Raw genomic sequence first — 25,942 nt, 5'->3', positions numbered from 1 at the left:
TTCCTAACAAAATGAAATCTGCTTTATTCTAGAGAAGCTATTAGAGAATTTTACTGATTAATGATCAGTTTTATGATTAGGATTCCAATTTTGTAAGAAAAGCAATCAAGCAAAGGCCAGAGTTGGGAAACTGAAACTAAGGGAAGTTCATTAAATTGCCAAGATCATATATCCACGCTGGTAAAAGAAAGAAGCCAGGATTTGAACCTGTACAGCCAATGCTCTTAACCATGCTCTTAACCACAATGCTCTACTGCTCTACTGCTAGGGTAAACACATAATTCATCATCCAAATGAGACTCTATTGCACAATTAATAAATATGCCTGGACAGTAGGCATAAAATGGGACTGTCCAAGGCAAGGAAGGACATATGCTCACTCCATTTACAGCTGACATTTATGAAATTTTGATTTACTACTCAGGGGGAAAGGAAAGAAGGAAGATTGGCCAACATTATTTGAGTCTAGTTTTACTTATAATAGAGTGCTGAGATGGAATATAAAGGTGAAATCACTGATAACTATCATCTGGGCATTTCTTTGATACTTAGAGGGTTCTACTTAAGAATTCCATTGAACAAGCACTTTATTTATAAAGTTAACATAAGTTTTAGGGAAATTATATATCAATCAATCTTGTATAATCTAAGAAACTAAAAATTATCATAAATGCCACTGAACGAAAAGCTTGTAATAGATACTACTGATATCTAAGATGATAAATTTAAGAAAAATATTACCTGGCAGATTAACAGCATAAAAATTTTAAATTAAAGGCAAAGTTCAAAATTTATTGGAAACTAGTGCTTTTTTGGGTCTAACTTAATCAGGAGACCACATTCCATTATAGGAAACTTTGTGTCATAAACAGTAGCTACATTACATCAATGGGCCCTAGGCTGACTTAGCAAGGCTGTAGTATAAGAGCTAGGTTCTAAAATTCTGGTTAACTGGAAACAATTAACTCAAACTTGATAAACTTGATAAAGAGGAGACAGATAATCAAAGAAAGTAATTTAACATAATCTACTCTTGAAGCTCTGAAACATCAACATAGGTAAAAGTCAACTACAAATGAGGGTAATTACTAACATATTCCCAAACTGTATCTAAAAAGCACAAAGCAGATGCCAAGAAAATAAAGACAAGGATGTGTGGCAGCTTGTATACTAAACATTTATTTGAAGTTTCTGTTGCTCTTAAGGAGAATAACAAAACTAACAATCTTCTCTATCACGGTGCCAACGAAGAGCCCTGGAACACTGTACTGTGAACTCAAATCTTTTTAGAACCCAGATTCCAAGACCCAAGACCTGGAAATTCTGATCCATTAAACATAGATTAGGACCCAGGGTATTCTGATAAAGAAGGTCCATGGAACAAATGGAACAACAGTGCTCTAGAGCAGTAGTTCTCAAACGTTAGCACCTTCAGAATCATCTGGTGGTCTTCTTAAAACACAATCTGTTGGGCCCCACCTTCCCCAATTTCCGATTCAGTAGGTCTGGGTTGGGGCCCAAGAACTGGCACTTCTAACAAGTGCCCATGGAATACTGGTCCCTTTGAGAACCACTTCCCTAAAATAATGAAAAGCACTAGCATCTGAAAGGTATTCCTCCATTCAATAAAAATAAAAGCAAGAGTAAAGTACAAATGCCTTAAAACCAACCTATATTTTTCAAGAAGCAATGGCTTAAGTTTTAAAACATAACTGTTATTCTGTTTATAAAATAAAATGCTTATTGGATACTATTTTGTTTAAAAAGCAGCAAAATAAATTGTCAAGAAGAAAATTAAAATCATCCATAAACTCACCTATCAGGAAAAACCATTGTTAGTATTTTGGTATTTATTTTTCTAGCTTTCCCTATGCAAATATGAGTATATTTCTGTATATACTTTATTTTGTTTCCCTTATAAAATTGCTTATAATGGAATGTGAAGAAGGAACATAAAGATAAGATGATAAAACTATGATATCATGACATTGATTTTTAGCTGTTTAAAATAGCATAAGAATTTTCCCAAGTCATTGAACATGATTCTGAAACTAAAATTCTTGTTTAAAAATAAAAGTATTTTTATAAAATAAATGAAATACACATGCAGTACTTGCTTTGTATAGTACTGTGTTAAGTGAAACACTTGCATACAGGAACTGTACCTTCACCTTGCATGGTTCCATGCTGTGGGGACCACGGTCACAACAGATATAAATTTCAATTAATTTCAGTACCATGCAAAGTGCAGACGGCCATGATTGAGGTCCATAATAAAGATCCTAACTCATCAGGAAAAGATATTTACTACATATCCTGTTTTAACAAACATGAAAGAGGGTGGTATGTGTAAGAAGAATTTCAACCAAAAAAATAAGAATAAGACAAAATTTTTTATGCACCGATAGTCTAAGGAAGTGTTTCTATATATTGAGGAAAGCAGATGCAACTTATGTGTCACAAATATACACCAACTACCTGGAACCTAAATCTATGTTTGTAAAATCAAAAGCTACAATGTTACAATTTCTTTAAATACTGAACTTCTGTAAGTACAGAGCTTTTAACTTTTAAATGGTTAGAGTTTATAATTAAGGTTTTAAAGGCCTGTGAAACATTTTAAAAATGAATGGTAAAACAGTATTCTGCAACCACAGTTTTTCTGATTTAACAATGTATGTGACAGTGGCTTAATTTGATATTCCTTCTGATATGAAGAAATATACTATACCTGGAAGAAAAAGTTTTTTAAAGGGAGCAAAAAGATTAACAAGATATATAACTTTATTCAGCTAATTAAATGTCATCAGAAGCATTTTCTTTACCACTAGATTGAAACATAAATTGCTAGGTTTTGTAGGTCAATTCATATGATTCAACCTATTATTTCCAGAGGAGGAAAAAAAAACAGTATTAAAGAGGTACACTGATAGTTAACTTTAAGCAAATCATATAATTAACATATAAAGAAAACTACCACTTAATTACTATATGACCTAAAGGCCATAAGCTTAAATTCTTATTTTCTAAGAAATATTTAACACACAATTATTTCAAATATTTGTATAATGTAAATAATGCCATGATATACATTGATATCATTAAAATATCCTTTAAAGGCAATGATTTCATATAAACAAAACAAATATAAAAGCAAATATTCACTGCAACAATCAGTCAATACTGTTTATCAGATACAAAAAAGAACAATCTTTATGTTTCAAGCATATGTTTTACATATTAAGTTTAATAAAAATAGAATTTGCCATGTGCCATATACATTACTTATTCCACTTTACATTAAGAAAGTATGTCTAGAAAAAATTTATAGTGATGGTTAAATGGGTAATAGATTTTATCACATGTATAAAATATCATAATTCTAAAAGCATTTGAAATCAGTAAAGCAATTGCAATTTCAATAAATATTTCTAATCAAGATTTTGCTTAGCAGACCTCTGTAAAAATTTGTTTTAATCATACAAAGAAAAGATTCTATTGGGAAAAGATTCTACCAGGCAACAATAGTTTTAGTAATATTAATATTTATCTCTGTTCTGTATATATTAAAATATCAATTATAATCACTGTTAAATGTGTTTTCAGGCTGGAGAAATGGCTATAATCTATAAGAAAAAGATAGGTGGTGAACCTATCTTTGTGAATAAAACATAGAGACTTTCCAATTTACGTTTCGTATACATAACTTGAATAAACTTCTTCAAAAAAAATTTTTTAAAAGACACATAAAAGCATAATTATGCACTGGATTAGCGGGAAAAGTGGGTAACCATACCTGAATGATAATGATCATAAAAGAGTAAGAAAAGTCAGTATGAAACTGGATTTCTTATCCCACAGTCATATAGATGAGTCCAAAGTCTGGGTGATAGACAAGTTCTCATAATTTGTGTTCAAAAAAGCTGCCTTTGCTAATAGCTACTGATATTTGAGATATGGTACGATTCTTAATATGGTTGACTTATGCCATACACATCCTACTAAATTAAACACATACTGTTAGTAGGACAATTATAAATACCCTGAATATTTTCACATTATTTTCGAGTTACCAGAATGCTACTGGTTTTAATTTAAATGTTTTCTTACCAAATCAGCCTATTCTGTAAATTTTTCAATACACTTAGTATGGATACAGAAAACGGATTTTCATATACTCTTTCTCTGCAGCTATATCTTACCTCTTCCTTCCTCTAATCTGTGTCTCCTGATTACACGCTGTCGTTTTTCTTCTTGCCGTAACTGAAGGTGTTCTTCAATGTTAACCCCAGGTACTGGAACAGCTAGATGATTGACCAAAAAAACCATATATATGTTATATAATAGATATGACAAAATTATATGAAATTCAAGAAAGTAAAAGCTAGTAAAAACACCATCTAAAGCACAAGTAATTTTTACTGCAAGAATTTTTAGCAAAAGAGAAAAAAAATCTCTTCAACAAATTAATGACACATTATCAGTTATCATATCACAGTATTACACATATTAACTATTATCTTTATTTTTAAATATAGTTCTAAAAGAAATTGTTTACACTATCACAATTATTGAATTGAGGACAACTGTTTAGTATAATCAATCAAATTACCTAAAAGAAGATCTAAAGGGATCATCTCTTTCACTGCATCAAGAATTCCTCTTTGTCTTGCCTCCTGACCATCCAACTCTCTTGCACAAGCCTTGCAACATCCACATACAGCACAGCCAGATTCCCCAGAACCACAACCACAGATCCTTAAAAAAAAAAAAGAGAGATTTAACTGAAGCCCTTCTATCCTTACCTTAAAACTTGTTACTTGAACTTCTTGTCTGCATGTTGTGACAAAGGTAAGTGAGTCAGCAATGAAATAACTGCCTTAGAATGGGATGTATCAATATTTTAAAAAGGTATAAATAAATGAACAATTAACAGTTGATTAATTTATAATAGGTATTAGTATATATGTTCAGAAAATACAAAGTGATCCATTCTGCTATCCTCAAAGCCACTATTAACCAAAACAAAACTTAGTGAAGCACCAGCAGCATTAGTATTAAGTGGCTTAGGTGGATTGATTGGTGAAAAAACAAACAAAAAGCTGTGCTATCAACCAGATAAGCCAAGAGAGGTGTGGGCAGCCTTTGGTGAGTGAGCCCAACTTCCCAGCTTCATATATTGTCTCTTTTTTCCTCCCTCTTCTTTGTATGTCATTATCTCCCATTCTCTTCTTTCACTGTATCCAATTACCTATTCTTTTTTCACTTCTTTGTACATTTCAAATCAGTTGTAAACACTATGCATTTGTTTCTAACAAAAAGAAGACAAGAACACTTCCAGAAACTGGCTAGAGAATTGTTGAACAACTAACTTCTCAGTCACATATCTGGTAGATGCAGAAGTCATTGCTCTATTGTTATTCGTTGGGTCTCTCCTTAAAAATTTTTAAAAATCTTACTGAACCCCTGGTTATTCAGATTTGTGGAGGTATAAGAGGAAGAATCTACCTGGAATAGTCTTTAATATCATATAGATCTATAAATAATTATTAGAATCAGATAGTAAGTAGAGAAAAAAGCAAACAAAAAATAACTATTATTTTCAGGAATCATAGGTGATTCCTTTATGATATATACCAATTATTTAAGTTCAGAGATAGGGGACTATTGAATTTTACTGGTAATAGCTTCGGAGAGATGCAGGTGGATAAATTTTGACTTCGATTTTAAAAAGCAAAAACCATAAAATCTTACGCTCCAAATTAAATGAAAAATTTTTAAAAATTAAGTTAGGTATTTAAAAATGGAAAGCAGAGCCAAATGTATATTTGCAGAATAAATATCATCCTTGATAAAGATAGCCAAAATATTTTTGCATACTCTAATAATGTGGTGTAAAAAATTTATTTTTAAAAAAAATCATAATATTTCAATATAATATTTGAATAGTCTTAAAAGAACAAGGCCTATTATACTGATCTATTTAACTATGTTAGTACAAGCATATATACAGAAATATACACAGTATAGATTCAGATGTATTTGGGAAGAAGCAACTGACTCCTAAAGAAGTGCCAAAGGGGTCAGAGATGTGGGGGTGACTATCTTTACTCTGGGATTTCTTTACAAGATTCCCCCTACTCCCCAAATTCAGCCAATTATTAGAAATCTCATAAGGATAACCCATTATGTTCTATGGACTACAAATGACAAAATAAAATCAATCAGATTAAAAATTCTCCCCAACACTCTAGGAAGAACCTGCATTATGATTCTGATTTTGTCAGACTCACACATTAACTTTAAATTGATGATAACATTGAACCCTGGGGAAAAATGTGGTCCAACAAAAATAAAAGATAAAGATAATGGGTAAAATATAATTTTAGCAATGACAATCCATAAAACTCCTACAATTGCCCATAATAAATTTAATTTTTAAGAGAATATTATACCCTCACTTGAGTATTCTATATGATATTTGATAATTCTACTCAGAAAAAGATTTATGTTCAACAAAAACTAATAGATATTTGGTATTAAAGTAGATTTAGGAAAAGAATACAAATGAAGGTACTGCACCAAGCCCGGAAGAAATTTATGATCTGATTTTAAATAATGGTTTAAATGAGTCAAATGAAAGCAAAGTAACCTTAAATAGATACTAAATTAGAAACTATTACAATAGAAAACAATTATAAGAATTGTAAGTATATACCAATAGGCCTTTACAAAACAGCACAGAAGATACTCTGGAATAATTTTGAAAAGGAACGTATTTTACCAATATTTTATTTTTTCAGTATTAATCATTTTCTTACCCTCCAGGGACTCTGTCAGGACGCCCACTACTGACACAGCTGGCTCCATACCCTGTGCAGTCTCCACAGACAGTACACACCATGCACTGCTCCAGCTTCCATTTATGCATGCCTGGAGGGCACATCATAGACTTCTCATCCTTTTCATCTAGTTCTTCTTCCAGGTCTTCGTCCATTGCTGTTGCCATATTTTCAACCCCAAAACCTATTTGACACATCAATTTATGATTATGTCTACAGATTATTCCCATATTCAAACACCTGATAATTATACTTCCCAATTAAAAAATGTGTAACACTATACTTTTCCAAATGAATATGCAAAGGAATGATAAAATATAAGAGTAACAACAAAAATAAAAATTTAATTTAGTGACCACAAATAAACACTCTCCCCATTTCCTTTCTGCAAAATGAAGCAGGAAAGGCTATCGAAAAACTTGGTAGTGGTCTCTTTCCAGCAATCATGCTTTAGAATCTTTTCTGATTTTGGTCCCTCCTTTATATCCTCTTTCTTTAAGCCCACCATGATCTCTTCAACAGACCAACGAAAGCCTCCTAACAATACTCTAGACCACCCTTCCACTGTCAACATTAAACTTCCTAAAACACATATTTGATCCTATGATGTCATAATTTACAAGCCTCCAATGCCTTTCCAAGCTCTTTAGAAGAACAAAACTCCTCAGCAAGACATACAGTTACAATCTGGCTTCAAATTTTCTCCAACCTCATTTCTTCCATACAAACTGCATTCCAACTGAACCCAAACTCCCTCTGCTTTCCAAACACTCTATGCCCTTTTGTAACCAAGAAGTTAGGATTTAAGTGATGATTACGATTACTGAATCATTATACAAATATTCCTTTTTACTTTCTGGTACATTAGAGCAGACAGAGAGAGGAAATACAGCACCTTGATTTTGTGCCCTTGTGATTGTAAAAACCATGTGACTGACTTTAATTTTTACATATTTTATCCAGTTTTTCGACGTTAGAGTCCTGATCATAAGGACAGCCTCTACTGTTTATTAATGAAGGGCTTTCCACTCCAATTCCAAAATTATGTTGATAACCAAAACCTGGATCTAACCAAAATGGGCCCCCGTGACATGTGCAGTAGCTTAGACTTTAACCTATAAGTGACCTATACCTCATTAAAATACTAAAAGTCACACCCATCATCATATTAAGGCAGCCATTTTCTTACATACATTCTGTGCCTAAGCATGTAATCAATCTGCACATGCTCAATAATTAGATCACCTCTAATTACAACATCTAGAGCCACTGTGCTCATTATCCTTGAAACCTGCCCACCTTTTGACACTGTAAAACTATCAGAATTACTGCAGTTAAGGGGGACACATTTTTAGGGCAATGGGCCATCTTATCTCTTGCTTCGCACCTAGCAGTGGAGAAACCCTGGTATCTCAGGAATTGGTCATTTGAGTGCATCAGGCAGAGAATCCACTGCCTTTGTCAAGTATCACTTTCACATACTCAACACCTTTATTCATTCTTGCTCCCTCTACTTGAGATGCCTCTCCCTACCTCGTCTACTAAAGAAACTCCTTTTAGCCCTTCAAAAATTCAGTTCTGAAGTTATATACCATGCAAAGCACTTACTACTTTTCCCATGGAGTCACTACTCCCTCAGAACCTGTTTATACCTCAATTACAACTATATTAATTGTTTTATAATTCATTCAACTAATTTTTTACTGAATACCTACTATTCTGCAGGCATTCCTTTATAGTCAAGGAGTCAAGCAAACTTTTGTAAAGAGCCAGATTGTAAATTTAGGTTTTGCTAGCCACATAAGTCTCTGTCACATTTCTAAAAAATAACCCTATACTTACAAAATCCATTCTTAGCTTGGAATGCCATTAAAAGCAGAATAAAAAAAACAGGCCATAGGCCATGCAGATATGGCATCAGGCTATAGTTTGCAAATCTCTGTTCAAAGCACTGAAGACTATTATATAATAATATAAAGCTTATCATAATCAGGAGAGAATGATAGATATTAATCAAATAACCATACAAAAAATGTAAAAATAAAACTGTGATAGGATTAAGAAGGAACACACAGTGCTATGGGAACATACAATGGAGAAGCAAATCTGTGGGATCAAGTAATTATTTTTTATGGTTGCCTTTCCTACTATACTTAGACCCTTAAAAGTTGAGCTTATGTCTTACTCACTTTATCTCTAATTCTTCATCAACCTTATTATCTTTTCTCTTATCCTTTAACAGTACCTAGCTTAGAGCTACCACTAATATAGGTCTAATTAAGAAATGAACTTATAGTACGTATAGCACATTTCATTTTTGCCACTACTAATCTATTAGCAGGCTGGAAAATTAGATAATCAAACATTAGATAACCATGTCTAGAGATAGAATATAGGAATCTGAAGGAGGTTTGAATAACCCTATTTTAAATAACAACAATAACTAAAATATATTGAGTACTTACTTACACCTGATCTCATACATTACTCATTAAATCATCTCAACAGTACTATGACTATTATTTTCAAATTAATGTCTAAATTCATTGCAATTCCAATCAAAATTCCAAGCAGATAAATTGTTTCTAATTCATATGGAAAATAAAGACTCCAAACTGGCTAAAAGAAGCAAAAATTCTCCAAGGAGAAGATTTTGATATCAAAATTTAAATATTACATGCAACAAATGAAACTAAACAAATGTAAAAGATAAACTACAGGCTAGTCGAAAATGTATGCAACAATACAACATTTAATATATGAAAAAATTCCTAAAAATCAATAAGAAAAATGCAAGCAAAACAAAAAGACAAGCTTGAAGAGATACTCACACTCGCTATTAATGATCAGGGAAATGCAAAGTAAAAGAGCAATGAGGTACCTAGCAATTTCACTTCTAGGTCTATACCCAAAAGAAATTACATATATATGGTCATCAAAAGACATTTACTAGAATGAATAGCAACACTATTCATAATAATCAAATGCCCAGAACACTAAAAGATTTAAAATCTGTGTGTGATAAACTCACACAATCTAATACAAAAAACCATGAGAATGAATAACCTACAACTACTCATAACAATATGGGTAACTCACATAAACATAACGCTGAGTGAAAGAAACTAGAGACAAGAGTTCATAATGCATGATTCTATTTATATAAAGTAGAAAAATATACAAAACAATTTATGTTAATAACTGGGAAACAAATAGTAATTAGAGGGGAACATAAAAGAGGGCTTTCAGGGGTGTTGGCAATATACTGTTTCTTGATTTGGGTGCTGGTTACCTGAATGTGTTCAGTTTGTGAAAATTCACAGAGATGTACATTTATGCTATATGTAGTTTTCTGCATGGATGTCATACTTCAATAAAACAAATAAAAATCAAAATAAATAGCATTTCATATCCACCAAACTGACAAGAATCAGAACCTGAAATAGCAACTACTGGAGATGATATGGAAATTTATACTCTACTGGTGAAGAGTATAAATTGGTAAAAGCAAAAAAAGCTGAAATCTGCAACTCAGCAATTACACTAGAGAAAGTCTTATACATGTTTTCCAGGAAACATGTATAAGGAGGTTTTAGCATTGTTTCTAATACTGAAAAATTGGAAATAAACTCATCCATCAACAGAAGAAAAGATAAATAAATTGTGGTATAGTAGTGGCATGGTTTATCACAAAACAGTTCACATGAATCATCTAGATTTATATGTAACAACATGAACAGATTTCAAACACAATGGTGAGACAAAAAAACAATATGCAGAAAAATATGAATGACAGATTACCACACAAAAACACATAAAAGCCTAGTATATATTTTATATGTAAAATATGTAAGAATATATTACATATTTTACATGTAAAATATATGAGAACAAGTAAAAATAGAACTTTACTAAAAGCATACTTATCAAATTCATATTTGCAGTTAGCTCTGGAGAGAGAAGGAGTATAATAATAAGTCTTGCAAGGGGAATACAGGGCATGCATGAATTTTATCTTTACTATTTTAACTATTTTAGTATTAAAAAAACTGGAAAAAAATGGCAAACCATGTTGCTAGAGATACAATTTTTTATGGTTCAATATTATTTTCTGTACTTTTCTGCTTAAAAACACTTTAAAACACCTTTATGTTCTATATGACTGCAGTCAGTATTAACTTTATTTGTCTCATGCACTCAACTGCCTTTCTAACCCTTACTTACTAACAGATTAGGTATCACTCCTATTAAGTAAAAAATCTTTTAACAATGTTATTTTGATTATTACAAATTTACCCTAAGTAATCAGAACATAGGTATAAATGTGTGCTTGACTTCACAAAAGATTTTCAGAACACTAAAGAAACAATTCTGTTTGGCTCAGACCGCTTATAAAACATAATTTGAATACGTATTTATTTGTAGATAAAAAAACTAAAGTGATTCCCCTTTACACCTATGGCCACTAATTTAGCTAGAAGAGAACATAAATTTTTCTATTCTGGAGTAATCTACTTTCTTTCTTTTGTTCTTTCTTCTTTTCTTTTTAAGTCAATATAGTCTAACAACTGCTTGTTTAAAAATTGAAATATAACACACACACACACACACACACATACACATATATAAAAAAGACAAGAGAAAAAAAAAAAAAAGCTTGGCTCTTCAGATTCAGACAAGCCTGCCTTCAAAAGAGCTAAATTTGTTTTTGTTAATTTATACAGAGGTTAGTCCTAAAAATCATTCATACTTTAAACACAGTTCAATTCTAAGTCTAATAATATGTATCTATTGTCTTTATTTCCAGCCCACTTGGACTGAAGGGTAGACACACTGACAGCAGCTAAATGTAAAATTGAGAGCAAGAAATAAGTATATACAAACTATTAAAAGAAAAAAAAAAAGAGAGAGAGGAAAAAAAAAAAAAAAGACCACAACGAGCATGGCAATCAAAAGATACTGAGAAGGCAATGCATCTACAATTTAGTCTTCTCCTGATAAAAGGTCAGATTTTCAGAAACATTCTTAGTTGTCAAAAACTGATTATATTACTGGTAGCACATTCTGCTGAAGAGAAAGGTAATATTTCCAAGACAAAGTGCTGTCAAAAATGGTTAAAGCCAAAAACTTAGTATAAAAGGAGCTAATAACAAAAGTGGAAAATTCACCTTTCTGAAATAATTTAGCTACCATAAATGCTAAATCTAACATACAGTATTATATTTTATAGAATTCAGGAAAATGCTTAAGTAAGCAAGCTCATTTGCTCAAAAATTAAAAATCTACAGTGTATTCTATTATTTGGGGGATACATCTTTATCAGTGATTTTTGTCAAATAAATAAAAAGTTCATTGATTTTTCTATTTCATACGTATGAAATTGAAGCACCACTTGTTTTGAAAAAAAGAATGAGATTCTTAACAACATGTTATTCTGAAAAACCTAATAAAAAGACAACACAAATTTTAATATCCTTATATTAAACACTTACCTTTCCCTCCTTGGCTCATGGCACCAGTGTCTCGTCCACACTGTCCTTTATTATTTACGCCAAAAGTCCAAACTTCTCCATTCTTCATTAAAACACAAGTATGAGCTTTACCCATAGCTACCTGAGTTACAAAATGACCCTTCAAATCAGTTACCAAACCTATAGGAAAGATACAAATTTGGTAAGAAAGAATGAAAAATGCCCTTCTGAACCAAGTAAATCTTCAGTAATATAAAAGGACTATTTCAACACACAATTTTATTGCTGGGGCAAAATAATCACCGAAATGGGAAATAAGTCACCAAAAGACTGGTAGTGTATCCCCAAATTAATTTTGTAATTTTGTAATGTAGCTTCAATTAATTTCAAAATGTTATCATCCAGATTTGGGACAATATTTACTGGGGTATTAGCTCAAGCTTACTTCTGAATACTTAATCTAAAAGCTAACGCCTCTTAACAATTCTCAGAAGGGTAAGCAGTTTTCAATCTTTTCTGGTCCACGCAAAAAAAAAAATGCTATAAATCATTTACTTCACCGCTTTGATCCGCCTCAGTAAAACAAAACACTTGCCACAGTATATCGAAATGACATTGTTTTTGTAGAAATCTGTCAAGTTTTCCAAAACAATATATTTCAATCTTTGATTAAACAGCCTTTCTCCCACAATCCAATTCATAGCTACTTCTTAAATTTCAGTTGTTCACATGCTACTTTCATTATATTTGTCATATCTAAGTGGCACCATATTATCTACTTAATATTTTTCCCATTAACTTTAAATTGACTGAAGCATTTTTATTCTTATCATAGTGATAATATAACTAACAATAAAAATTAGATTCTTGAATATTTTTCCATTATAGATTAAAATAAAGATATATTTTTAAATTAAAGTATTTGTTCTGTTTAAATTACAAATAATGTCAACCTTTAATCACACTTTGGAAAAAGTGTTCTACATTATTAGCTCAGAAATCACTTCCTTAAAGCAGCCTTACCTTCCCCTCTATACTAGCTTGGGTCTTTTCTGTTAAGCACACCTCAAAAACTTCCATTTTTAGTATTCAGCAATCTTGAAAAAGATATGCACATACAGTAATAGTATTTATTATTACTTTTACTAGCTCACATGTTTTGAGCTCTTACGTGTACCAGGCTCTGTGCTAGGTATTTTGTAATCATTATCTCCTATGATCTTTACAACAAACATATGAAGCAGGTACTATTTTTAACCCCCTTTTCCAGATTAAGAAAAAATAAGAAAACTTGGAACGGTTAAGCAAACTGTTAACCAACCAAACAGCGGGCAGTGCCAGGATCTGAGTCTACGTCCATAATCATTAAACTACACCTCTGTAATACTTAAATTCTCTATAGCCTAATTGTCTCTCAGATCCTCAAAAAGGCAGGGACCATGTCTATCTACCTCTGGAAGCGACACTGTGAGCAATACACATCCACGCTTATTCTGTAGGTTAGAGGACACTGAGTAGAAGGCTAAGAAGAGGAAGAGAAGAAGGTTCTATGCCAGACTGGTCATATTTAGAAGGTATTTTCATACTACAATCAATGTTCTATGTGTGCATTTTATTCCTCACTACTCCATATATACTTGACAATGCTAAGTACTTTTAAAAAATATTTCTTCTTCCTAGATGTTCTGAAGTACCTGACGTGTTAAAAGTAGAGGTAGTAAAAGGACATATCTGGTAATTATCTTTTTCTTAAAATTCATATGAAATATTCTGGGTATTTTGGGAATGGCCAAACCATGTCATTGAGTAGTACACATTTTGGGCACTGGTCTGGGGAAGGAGGGAGAAGGAAGTGCAAAGGGCTCCATGCCAGTGTATTCATAATGAGGCAAGATTAACCACTGTCCCTGTGTTTGTGCGTTTGGTTTTACTTTGCTGTGTATGCAGTGTACATAATGGATGAACACGTCATAATTTACATCTAGTCTCCTAGATGTTAAAGAGGTTGCCAGTGTATGGCAAAAACAGTTAGTAAATGAATGTTAGTAAATTTCAACATTTTGCGTTAAAATTCATAGGGAAGAATGCCTTCTGAAATTTTGAGCATTACAGCCCCCAAGGTTGGTGGAGGAGGGATAAAACGGAAGGGTTCTAGACCAGAATGTTCATATTTAGAAGACACTTTCAGATTAACTGTTGTTACAAGTATGCACTTTATTCAAGACTGCTCTGTATATAGTGGACAAACCAAGTCCTTATTTGAGACATCTAGTCCCTCTAAATGTTTAGTAAGTGTCCGATGTACTTTAAAAATAGTAGTAGTAAAATATTACTTTGTAAATATCATTTTCCTCAAATTCATAGGAAATAATGTCTTTTGGAAATGGGATTGTTAAACTATCTCTGTGAGCAACATACTATGGTTCATGTACTTGTTCAGTGGTTTAGAGGAGGTGGGAGGGAAGCAATTACAAAAGGTAATATACTAGTGTGTTCAGACAAAACTTTTTCTGTATGTTCCGTGAATTTTGTTTGGCTGTATATATAGTGTATATAAAGGACAAATTAGTCCTAATCTTGCAACATCTAGTCTGTAGATGTTAAAGAGATTCCCAGTGTATGACAAGTAGTTAGTATAATTAGCACATTTTGTATACTTCATGTTGAAATTCATTGGAAAGCTTGTCTTCTGTAAATGACTTTTGGGTATGAATTTGTCCAACTACCTCTAAGCATTACATTCGTGTGTTCTTGTCCACTGAACTGATGATGAAGAAAAGGAAGTGAGAAGGGAATGGTTTGAGGCCAAGATAGTCATGTTAAGGGGATACTTCAGATTATAACCACTGTTATGTGTGTGCAAGCTTTATTTAACAATGCTATATAGGCAGTGGACAAGTAAGTTTTTATTTGAAATATCTAGTCTTTCTAAATGTTTAGGAAGTGCCAGATGTCTTTAAAAATAGAGGCAGTACGATAACACTGTAAATAGCTTTTAAACATTGATGGGAAATACTGTCTTTGGGAATGGAATTGTTAAACCACCTGTGAACATCGTACTCTTGTACTTGGTTCATTGGTTTGAGGGAAGTGGTAGAGAAGAAGTGGCAAAAGGTGTTTTGCTAGTCTGTACTAGAAAATTTCTGATCATCCATTGCCCTGTATGTTATGTGCATTCATTTAACTTTGCTGTACAGTATATATGAGTATATACTGGACAAATCAGCCCTAATTTTATAATATCTAGTCTCTAGATATTAAAGAGGTTGCCAATGTATGACAAAAGTAGAATTAGTAAACTAATGCATTTTGTACTCTTCATGTTAAAATTCATAGAAAGGCTGTCTTCTGAAAATGACTTTGGAAATGAAATTGTAAAATCACATCACACATGTGCCTGTAATTCATCAATTGGGTTTGTGGTGGAGACAAGGAATTGGGAGAAATAAAGCTCTAGACCAGAATGTTTCTATTTAAAAGATACTTTCAGATAATCATTGTTTCATGTGTGTAGTTTATTCAACACTACTATGTATATAGTGGATACATTTAAGTCCTTATTTGAAACATTTAGTCTTTCTAGATGTTTAGAAGTACACAAAGTATGTTAAAAGTAGAGAAAGAAAAATAACACATTTTGTAGATATTTTATTGATAGTCATACGAAATATCTTTTGGAAATGGAATGGTCAAACCACTTCCAGAGCAGTATACATTCTGTTTTTGCTGTTTCAGGGAGGAGGGAGAAGGAAGTGCCAAGGGCTCTATGCAAGTAAGTCTACAGTTGGGCAAGATAAACCATCATCCTATGTGTTCTGTGCATTTTGTTATACTTTACTATATATATAGTGTTATAGTGGACAAACAAGTCCTAATATTTTATCATATAATCTTTCTAGATGTTAAAGTAGTCAGTGTGTGACAGAAGTAGACTTAGTAAAGTAATATATTTTGTACATTTCTTGTTAAAATTTATAGGGAAGACTTTGTTTTGAAAATGACAGAATTTTACTTTTGGAAGCAAAATTGTTCAAATACCCTCTAAGCATTGCAGATGCCATCATTGGGTTGATATATCCCAGAAGGGGAAATGTTCTAGGCCAGAACATTCCTACTTAGAAGACACTTTCAGATTATATCCTTTGTTACTTCTTTATGGCTTCTTCAATGCTATGGTGTGTACTGTGGACAAATTTAAGTCATATTTGAAACATCTAATCTTTCTAGATGCTTAGAACATATGTTAAAAGCAGAGAGTGTAAAATAGTAGTTTAAGTATCTTTTTTGTTAATACACAGGACTAGCTGTAATATGGGGAATGGCATTGTTAAACTAGATGTCTTGGAGCAATATGCTGATGCAGTGGGGGGCAGGGGGCAGGGAAAGAAGTGCAGAGGGAAGGGTTCTTGTTGTTAGACAAGTTCAGATTGTCTGACCATTGTTCTATATAGGCATTTTAGTTATTGCTGTATATTAAAGGACAAGTCTAAATAGAGGTAGAAAGATGGTCCCTATACAAATGTCCCTGTGTTAGTTGACAGGAAGGCCTGTCTTCTGGGAGGGACCTTTGCTGATCCACCTCTTGGAGCTGAACACATTTCTATACTTAGTAAATGAAATGGAGGAACAGGAAGAAGAGGAAGGGCAAAGGGAAGGGTTCTATGCTGGTATCTCTATATCTAGAAGACAGTTTTAGATTATAACCATAGTTCTATGTGAATTTTTTTAGAATACCTGTTTATTGCAAATAAGATTCATTCTTTATTTCACAACATTTAAGCTCTTCAGATATCTTGAGGTGATAATGTATGATAAAAAGTAGAGCTAGTGAATTAACGAATTTATAAATATCTTTTCGTTAACAGAAAAGAAGCATCTTTGACGTGGAATTGTTAAACCACCTGAGCAACAGGCATCAGGTCTTGTTCATTAGGTTGGGTGCAGAGAGGCAGAAGAAAGTGCAGGGGGAGGGATGTATGCAGATGTGTTCATATCTCCATTTTGATGTAACAATTGTATGTATGCATCTCTTGCTGTACCACAGGAAAATGTTAAATAATTCAATGGAAACATACCTTGCTATTATTACAATATAGATCTGACAATGAATTCTCTTAGATGCATATACTTTTGTACTCTTGCTTTATGCCTCATTTTAGTTAATCATTAAGGGACTGCAGTATTTGTAACTCTGCCAATATCTAAAGAGGCCTGCTGCAATTTTTGTCTTTTATTAAATTTTTGTCCCCAAGAAAGGCAGGAATACATTTTTTCCCCAATTGAGTAGGTGTCATGTATTCTTGATTATCACAATACTCATGGTTTGGGGACTCTGAATTGGTAAATATTCATGACAAAGTGTGATACATTCTGTGTGATCTCGACCACCTAAAAATGTAGCCTCAGTTGTGCGCGTACACATAAAGGACCAAGAAGGATATGTCAAACTGTAAACTGCTTGTGATTCGCGATGACTTTTGTGTTCTTTACTTCCTGTGCTTTTCAATTTTCTATACTGAACAACTAACTTACAAGCTTGGAAAAAAAAATGTTATTTTAAAAACCTTAAAAAAAAAAGGCAGGGACCATGTCTATCTAATTTTCCATCTCTTACAAATAGTCATTGCTCAATGAATAACTATCAAACAAATGCATAAATTTCTATTGGCCCTAACCAAAAAGATGTTAGCAAGCAAAAATTTTATTACTATTGCTAAATTGTCCATGGACCTACTCCAAAATTTTTATTCAGTTCAGGTCAACTGAGAATCTAAATATTACTATATTGAGCAAGCTCACATACCACCTGGGCACAGTTCAACTTAATAATTGCTACAAATGTTCCATATACATCATTTCCTGAGCATGAGATAATTGCTTAAACTTCCAAACACAAACTTTATCAATTCTGGTTTCCTTTTTTACAAATAAATTCATAAATATTATGAGTTTATACATATTTATCTCATATAAAATCCTTCCAAGTGGGTTGCCTCATTCCATTATACTTATTTCTAAGAGCTAGAAAGAAAAGTCTAGCAACATAATCTGATGATCTTTCTTGAGACTGGAGTTTAGACATATAAAACTGTTTCTGTCCGCATATCCACTACTTAAACATTTGGCTTATCAGTCAATCAGTCTTTTAACGACTGTTTCTTGAGAATCTTATTATGTGCCAGACACTGTGCAAGGCACTAGAGATATGATAGTAGGAGAGAAAGAGCTAGTCCCTCCTCAACAACCTAACAGTTTAGAGAGAAAAATAATTCAACACAGCTATGATATGAAAATCATACCCCCAAGGCACTACCACGGACATGTCTTAAAAAAAGTTCTCCAGGGAAAGTAGCAACGAAGCTCTATGATTAGCTCGGCATGAAATTAGTGACAGTGTTCTTTAAGAGTGGTAAGATATGAAGGAAAGAAAAAAACTGGAGAGAAAGCATGCAGCAAATGTTAATTTGCTAGACATGTCTTTGCAATACATAATGACTAGTATTGACACTTCTTTTCACAATTAAGTTTTTTAACTTACTTGAACTGTCAGAGTAAATGGCATCTTTTCCAAACATGTATAGCTCTCCATCTTTAGAAATAACAGAGCTACTTCCATTATTGCAGGCTGTATAGACCACAATCTTTCCCTCCATCTTAATTATCTTTTTAGGTTTATAGGGTTTTGATTGCCGTCGGCTCTTACCTTATAAAACAACAAAAAAATTAAATTAGGATATCTATGTACAAATAATAATAATGGTTTGTATATAAAGCCCAGGGAAAAAACTTATTACTTGCATTTATATTATACTTGCTTTACTTATTTTTCACAAAGGCCTGGGCTTCCCATCATGTCAATTTATAATGAGTCAACCTGCAAATCTCATCTGGTCAATTAATATTTTAGCTATCATTGTCATATCTTCTTTGTAGCACAATGAAATTCCCAATGGGAAACACCAAATTTCTACCGAACTTCTGAGGGGCCCAATCTCTGTATTAGCTATTTAAACTATATCAACACCATTCCACGATCACATACATAAAAAGTCCCTTTTCTCTCAAACTCTATTCCACATATATTCTTAATGCTAGATCCCAGAAGATAAAACCAGTTTTTCATTCATTCAACAAATATTTACTAGCTATCTACACCAAGTTAATGAGTGACTATTAAAGAAGGGAAAGATACACATGCAGGAAGAGAGAATAAATTTAAACGTGGGTGATTTGAGCAGCCTCTACTCTCAAAAACCAAAACCCAGGAATGAGCAAGAGATTGGAGACATCAATCTGCTGTTCCATTGGTCAGCCTAGTTCCTTCATGTCTTTCAAATAAAAATATATTGCTGTGCTAGATACAGCTCTGGTGTTTAAAGATAACATTATTTTTCATACAACATGATCCATATACATATATACAAAACTATCTGGTTCTCCACCAAAGAGAACAATGTGCTCCAAATGCCAGAGGGAAAAAAAATGGATGTATTACAATTTCTGAGAGACGGTAAAATACATTATGGATATTTTAAGGGATTTTTCCAGGGTAACGTTAATTTACACATGATTTTTCTTATGCGTCAACTTCAAAACCTAGTCCTCATTAAGATGCTAACACCATGTGCTACAATATGAGAAGCTACAAAAGAGAAAAATGACTTTAAGGAAGCATCTGAGCAGAAATATAAAAAGTAAAAGATAAGAGATAAACAAAACTGTTTATTTTTTTCACTGTTAAGTGCTAAGGATCAAATCATGTACCCCACAAAAGACATATCCAAGTCTTAATCTGCATATCTGTGTGTGTGTGAACCCATTTATAAATAGCATCTTTGAATATGTTATGACGTGTCAGGGTGAATAGGATCTTCAAAGTTCTACATAGATGAGGCCAAACTGAATCATGGTGGACCTTAATCCATACGACTGGAATCTTTACAAGCAAAGGAAATTTAGATGCAGTAGTCAAAAGAAGCCCAAAGTAAGAGAAGCCAAAGAGGTTGCCATCAACACAATGCTACAGACTTCAGAGAAAGCATGGCTTTGCTGTCACCTTGATTTTGGATTTCCAGCCTCCAAAACTGTGAAACAATAAATTTCTGTTGTTTAAACCAATGAATTGTGTGGTATTTATCATAGCAGTCCTCGCAAACAAAGACACTGAGCAACAACTTTATCATAGGGAAATAATGACAAAAACAGAGATATACAACCAATACTACAAACAAGTTTACATAAGGTTTACCTTCATTCTGAAATATGTATTCTTTCCAAACTTTTGAGTCCCCCCCCAAAAAAAATTAGGGGAATAAATGAGTAAGTTTTAAAAATAACACCCATGAAAAAAATAGGATAAGCATATATCCTCAGATGAATAGCCATATATACATAAAGCATATAAAAATTCATGAATATGCTCTCTGGAATGAAATCAGCAATCACAATCCCTTAATGAACAGTGTGGCATCACTACTATGTCCCAGTATAAAATTCTCAGTTATACTTGGTGAGGTTAATGTTATTGAAATACCTTATGTTAAGGAAATTCCACAGTACTTTTATTTTCAGTGAACACCCAGTTGATCAGCCAACTTACTTGATTCTCCATCTTCTCCTTTACTAGCAGATCCTGTAAAGAATATGCTCCCATCTTCTGCAACCAAAAGGGCGTGAGAGCCATCATGTCCAACTGAGAAGTGTACAATCTTTGGTGATTTTGTAATTGGTAGCTCAACCCATTTTCCTGCTGACGGACCACCTTGTTTGATTCCAAGGCTCTGGTATTTGCCAGTGTAATATATCTTATGTATTAAAAAAAAAAAAATGAGGGGAGGGGTTATAGTACCTTTTAGAGAGGACAGAGTACAGATTTCACCTAAGAGAAATAAGAAGCTTCCATATTTTATTGAAAAAGAAAAATGAACGAAACATTTTTTACACTATTCAACTCTACAAAGTTATGCAGGAGAAAAATAAGCAAATTTTGCCAAGACATAGTACTTAATTATATATTCAGGATACTCATAAATTTTTCATATTTATATTAATGTCCATAAATACACTCCAAACTCACAATGGCAGGCAATTTATAAACTTCTCAATTTCCTTTTCCCAGTTGTAAAAAGTCCTATATCCAAATATGCTATATTTGATTAATATTTTAATTTTCAGAATTCTTTTAACTACCTTACTTTATTCTCACATGCATTACAAAAGAGAGAAGCTTACATCTCTAGATTGGCCTTCACAATCTATGACTTAATTACACATGTTCCTACTTCACCTAACTTGTAGTCTGCATATTTCTACACATTCACAGGTAGAGAAATTTTCAATGGATATGCTACTTATAAAAACAGAACATGAATTCACTCTAATTCAAAAAATTACACAAAGAATTCCAAAATTAAAAGTAAATATTTGTGAAAATTTAACATTTTATAAAGTTTTTATAAGACCTTAAATATCACAACTTTCTTTCCTAATACTATTTTCAGCATGAATACAATTTTACATTAAAAAGGCATAAAATAATTAAAAAGGAAAATATTAAAGACGATTAAGTTTAAACAAGTGAACTATGAAAAGTAATCAGCAAATTACACCAACTAGCTCTTAAAGCAGAAAATGTTAATTTTTACTCCAAAAAGAGTAATTTACCTTTCCATTTGCTGTTTTCATTAGTGCAAACTCTCGTCCTGCACCAAGAATGGCTGATTCCTCATCAAACCCTGTACCTGATTATTACAAGACCAATAAATGCTATTATATTTCTAATAGGAATAATTCTGATTATAACATGCACTATTTTAAGTGATTATAAAAAGTCAATTCAATTAATATTCCTCAAAAGCAAGGATGACAAAACATACTCATATGCCTAAATGAAAAAATTTTGGAATAATAATAAGTGTACTACTCTGAAGAAAGATACTACTACCAAAAGTTTCTTAATTTGCCCTAAACTACTACCCAATTATATTTCAAAAATAAACAGAAGTCTAAAATTCAGTGTCAGCCATATTTCTTGAATAAATAAATAAACTTTTAATGAGATCTATTAGAGAGCAAGCATTATAGAGTTCATACATCTTATTTATCTCATTTGATCCTCACAACGATATTGCCCAATTTACAAGTAAACAAAATATAAAGGTTGGTAAGGTTAGAACACACTTAGAGTCATTTGTGCTTTAACAATGCCATGAAGATATTTGAATTAAGCTATTTCTGATTCTCTGTCCATGTTTTTTTTTTTTTTTGAAGAACAATTCATGTAGCTACTCTATGAATTTGAATACATTTGTATGTATACATAAACGCCAATATTTATAACCATTTTCAAATTTCAAAATCAAATTTTATGATTTTGTCCAATTATACTAATAACTGATGAATTTATGGGCTTTTAAAATTTTAAAACTATAAGCTCAATTCATTTTTTCCTATGAGGGAATTACAAAAACATTACATAATTCATATAAAATATGCAAAGTAAAGCACTAATGTCAAGTTTAATTCAATGAAATAGCAGTCAAAAAAGGTGGGTCCTGCAAAGAATTCCACAAATTCAAGAATAGCATTATTAAGACTAGAGCAGCATGGCAGACCAAAATTGATACCTTTTTGAAACTAGTTGTCCTACTTACTACTCTGATACTGCAAGAGAAAGTATATCAAGCCCAAGAAATACTCTGTGATTATATGAATCACTGTATTCAGATGAAAGATCAGTGTTTAGGACAATTAAAATTTTCACAATCTATAGGATTACTCAATGGATACCTTGAAAATCTGTTTAAATAAAAAGTAAAGGTTTGAATAAGAAAACTATGAATATTATTTAGCAGGATTTACAAGAGAAGTTTTCAAAATTTTAAATAACTGGAAAAAGGTGGGTCATGTAAACTAATGATGCCCAGAAGCGTTGTTCATCATAATTCTTACTATACATAAGTATATTTTCTTTCGCTTAATTCAAAATGAAAAAGGTAAATTATTAGACACTTCCTTAAAATAACCTTCAAACACTATACTCTATTTAAAGGATATTTCCTAGTTACTTATAATACCTGCTAAAATATAGGCTGCACTGCTGAAAACACAGCATTAGGTTTTTAAAAGAATAAAGAATATGAAAATCAGTATGTGGGGAAAAGACTTATTTTGTCATCTTACTTATAATATGCAAATCCTTCTCCAGATCAAATAGTGAGATACCACAGGCATGTAAGCATTTTCTGGCCAGTTTAAGTTGTAATTCTTGTTGTAGCACAGGTTCAGTGCTTGTGGCAAATATTCTGACAACAAAGCCATCCTAAAGGAAATAAAATATCCACAGTTTCATGTTGCATGAGCTTGCCTCTTTAGGCTCTATATTCTGTCCAATAAAAAAAAACAAATATTTTCCCAAAGCACAGGCAACAACAACAACAACAAATAGATAAATGGGATCTCATCAAAATTAAAAACTTTTGGGTCTCAAAGGACTTTATCATGAAAGTAAAACTACATCTACACAATGGGAGAAAATACTTGTAAACTACATATTTGATAAGGGTTTAATATCCAGAATCTATAAAGAAATTCTTCAACCCAACAATAAAAAGACAAACAACCCAATTTAAAAATTAAAGACTTGAGTAGACATTTCTCCAAAGAAGTTACACAAATGGGCAAAAAGCATATGAAAAGATGCTCAAAATCATTAGCCATTAGGGAAATGCAAATCAAACTCACAATGAGATAGCATTTTACACCGACTACTACTAAAAAAACAAAATTACAAATATTGGAAAGGATGTGGAAAAATAGGAACACTTATTCACTGCTGTTGTGGGAATATAAAATGGTGCAGCTGCTGTGGAAGAGTTTGGCAGTTCCTCAGAAAGTTAAGTATAGAATTACCATATGACCCACAATCCCACTTCTAGGAATTTCCCAAAAGCAGGGACTTGAACAGATGTACACCAATGTTCATAGCAGCATTATTCACAACTGCCCAAAGAAGGAAGCAACCCAAGTGTCCATCAACCAATGAATGGATAAACAAAATCTGTTATACACATACAACAGAATATTATTGAGCCATAAAAAGGAATAAAGTTCTTATGCATGCAACAACATGGATGAACTTTGAAAACATCATGCTGTGTGAAATCAGCCAACACAAAAGGACAAATATTATAATATTCAACTCAGATAAAAAAATTAGAATAAGCAAACTCACTGTGTTTGAATCTAGAATATATGTTACCAGAGGACAGGGTGGGAGTAGAGAATAAGGAGTTTAAAAAAATATATAGAGAGAGAGAGCACGCGCGTGTGCGAGAGCGCACACGTGCAAGTGAGCAGCGTTGTCCTTGAGGAAAAGGGATTCCACTTCCATACCAGGTCCTCATGATTCAGACTACTTACATCTCTTGAAGCAGCTATCTGATTAATATATTCTCCATCAGTGAATAAAATATTTTGACCTTCAGTGTGGCAATCTGGGCAAAAGGAAGAAAAAGTAACCATATTACAATATAAATAAACACCTGAAAAAATATGACTCTACTCCTCTGTTGAAATCAGAATGAGAGTTCTCCACGCAATAAGGATAAACTCAAAAGGAGACTGCACTTTTTAATAAAGAATTAAAACTTTGCAGAAACTAAATAATTCAACTAATAATACATACTACATTTTATGCTTACATTATGTCTTCCATATTCAAAGACCTAAGAACCTACTTAATTTCAAATGACTTAGTATTAGATATAGTCTACCAGAAAACATGCACAATGATGAACAAACTAGAATATTGGTTATAACCATTTCAATACAATCACATGCAATATAGGCAACACTCTACCCTCAGACATACATTACAGTCATTAGTGTCATAAAAAAAATACAGATAGACCTACAGCTTCTGTATTTGAGGTCTACAGTGTCCAACTACAAATATCCCTTGCTTTTATAAAATAGGTGTAATTAAAAACTGGTTGTACAGTTTCCACTTAGAAATTTATTTATTTGCAGCATTTTTAGCATTTTGCATACTCTAAAGTCTTTAATTGTACCTACTCCACAGAACAGACAAATACATGTTTACATATTTCTTTGTCTGAAAGTGATCATACAACTTAGCTGCAATCTCATATACTGTCAATACTGTATATATCTCTGTGGAACAGGACATTATATATTTTGATCAAAATAACACACAGGCTCAATTTGTAACAAGGGATGCATGTATTACAGAAGGACCACTGGAACATATATTAGTAATTGCTACTAACATGAAACCACAAGCAAAATCTATCGGCTACGTATAAACTGTGTCCCTTTGGAAAAACAGAAATGTTCAGCAAGCAGATATAAAAGCACACACAATTCCCAAAACAACTGCAGAGAACTAGGATGAATCTCTCTATTAGTCACAGTACCAAAGAAAAAATTTCATTTTATTTGCACCTGAACCAACCAAACATAAAATTCTGTTTTTTTGTTTTTTAAAGTAGTAATGCAGTGGTCTGCCCTCCTTTCCTCCCCACCCCCAAATAAACTGGATTACTCTACATTTTTGCCCAGGAGCTTCATACTAGCATACTTCCTTATTATAAATATGCAAAACACAGG

General features: G+C 32.5%; 1 protein-coding gene across 1 annotated transcript in view; it reads right to left on the bottom strand.

The window, feature by feature from the left end:
- Nucleotides 1-25,942, bottom strand: part of MYCBP2 (MYC binding protein 2) — a 377,400-nt gene that overhangs the window by 258,730 nt on the left and 92,728 nt on the right. Inside the window, exons 9-17 of the mRNA XM_037800441.1 lie at nt 24,734-24,807; nt 23,495-23,633; nt 21,977-22,053; nt 20,913-21,117; nt 18,852-19,016; nt 12,335-12,493; nt 6,822-7,026; nt 4,613-4,758; nt 4,203-4,304 (exon numbers count right to left, since the gene is read on the bottom strand). Coding sequence (XP_037656369.1) covers nt 4,203-4,304; nt 4,613-4,758; nt 6,822-7,026; nt 12,335-12,493; nt 18,852-19,016; nt 20,913-21,117; nt 21,977-22,053; nt 23,495-23,633; nt 24,734-24,807 — 1,272 coding nt within the window. The remainder of the gene's footprint in view (nt 1-4,202; nt 4,305-4,612; nt 4,759-6,821; nt 7,027-12,334; nt 12,494-18,851; nt 19,017-20,912; nt 21,118-21,976; nt 22,054-23,494; nt 23,634-24,733; nt 24,808-25,942) is intronic.

Source organism: Choloepus didactylus, chromosome 12 (genome assembly GCF_015220235.1).
Source record: "Choloepus didactylus isolate mChoDid1 chromosome 12, mChoDid1.pri, whole genome shotgun sequence".
NCBI lineage: Eukaryota > Metazoa > Chordata > Mammalia > Pilosa > Megalonychidae > Choloepus > Choloepus didactylus.
The sequence above is the reverse complement of the archived record's forward strand: the minus strand, read 5'-3'. Positions and strand labels throughout refer to the sequence as shown.